The sequence below is a fragment of the Acanthamoeba castellanii genome (assembly GCF_000313135.1).
Source record: "Acanthamoeba castellanii str. Neff unplaced genomic scaffold scf7180000084597, whole genome shotgun sequence".
Lineage (NCBI taxonomy): Eukaryota > Discosea > Longamoebia > Acanthamoebidae > Acanthamoeba > Acanthamoeba castellanii.
The window spans coordinates 16,935-18,003 of NW_004457688.1; the positions used below are offsets into that span (position 1 = coordinate 16,935).

The 1,069-nt window shown below is 46.5% G+C and overlaps 1 protein-coding gene across 1 annotated transcript in view; it reads right to left on the minus strand.

The window, feature by feature from the left end:
- Nucleotides 1-39: 39 nt before the first annotated feature.
- The window catches only part of ACA1_056550 (uncharacterized protein), a gene marked incomplete at both ends in the record, with an annotated part of 1,384 nt that continues 354 nt past the window's right edge, over nucleotides 40-1,069 (minus strand). The window contains 3 exons of the mRNA XM_004354506.1: nucleotides 40-410; nucleotides 473-588; nucleotides 974-1,037. Coding sequence (XP_004354558.1) covers nucleotides 40-410; nucleotides 473-588; nucleotides 974-1,037 — 551 coding nt within the window. The remainder of the gene's footprint in view (nucleotides 411-472; nucleotides 589-973; nucleotides 1,038-1,069) is intronic.

Sequence of the window (1,069 nt, forward strand, 5' to 3'; positions counted from 1 at the left end):
TTCTGCATATTGACAAGCAATTTTGTTGTTAACACAACATCATAAAAGCAGGAAAGAGCATCCAACATGCATCAGATTGTTGAGACAAGCAGATTTCTCACACAAGAAGAGGAAGATCAGGTTGTAGTGGTGTACCACATAGGCAGCATAGAGAGCAAAGTTTGGTGTGCCAGATGCTGTAGCCCAGGCTGGAAGGGTGTACTGCTTGTAGTGGGCAAGTGAGGTGTTGAAGGCTGAGACAGTGATTGCTCCTGTTGCATTGATCTTGTTGATGGACTGTGAGAGTGTGTTGAGTATCAGGTGGTTGACATCCATGTTGTCCCACCTTAGCTTGACAATCTGGAACTGTTCCCATTCCTTGAGGCCAAGCATGCACCAAATGATAAGTTGATGGTTGCAGTCAACAGCCTCTGTAATACCAAGGGAAGTTGGTGTAAGCAAGATGTTGAAAGCAGCCCAAACTACAACTTACCAAATTTGTTGGTGTTGTTGGGGTCAACATGCTCATCTTTGTTGAGATAGTGAATGCAGAAGCTGTGGATGTGGAAGATTCCTGATTCCTTCATGCTGTGGAAGAGGTGCTTCAACCTGCATATGTCAACAGGCTGATGATGAGCTGCATAAAACAGAATTGGAGGAGACATGTCAGTTTGCAATAAATGCACAAAAAGACCATCCAACACACATATGCCGCGCTTGCCGAAGATGTGAATCGCCAATTGGCGTGCACAAACAATTCATGCGCTTCAATTCAGTCATAATCTCGTCCAATCCAATCCCATTGACCAAACACAACATTAAACAGCGCCTGCACAATGCCAGCAGAAGGTATGGAGAAGAAGAAGAAGAAGAGGATGACAACAGAATCAGCATCAGTATAGTTTAGCTCACCAAAAGGAAATGAAAAAAAGAATGTTGATACTGCTGCTGCGTAACCTTGGGATGGACCCATGGTCATTTTATTTCAGGGTACTCGCAGTCGCCGTCGTCCGTCAAGGCTTGGCCGCGCTGTCGAGTCTTGGCCGCCTCCGAGTCGGCTGCACTAGTCGGGCGCGCGGCGGCGTGTTCG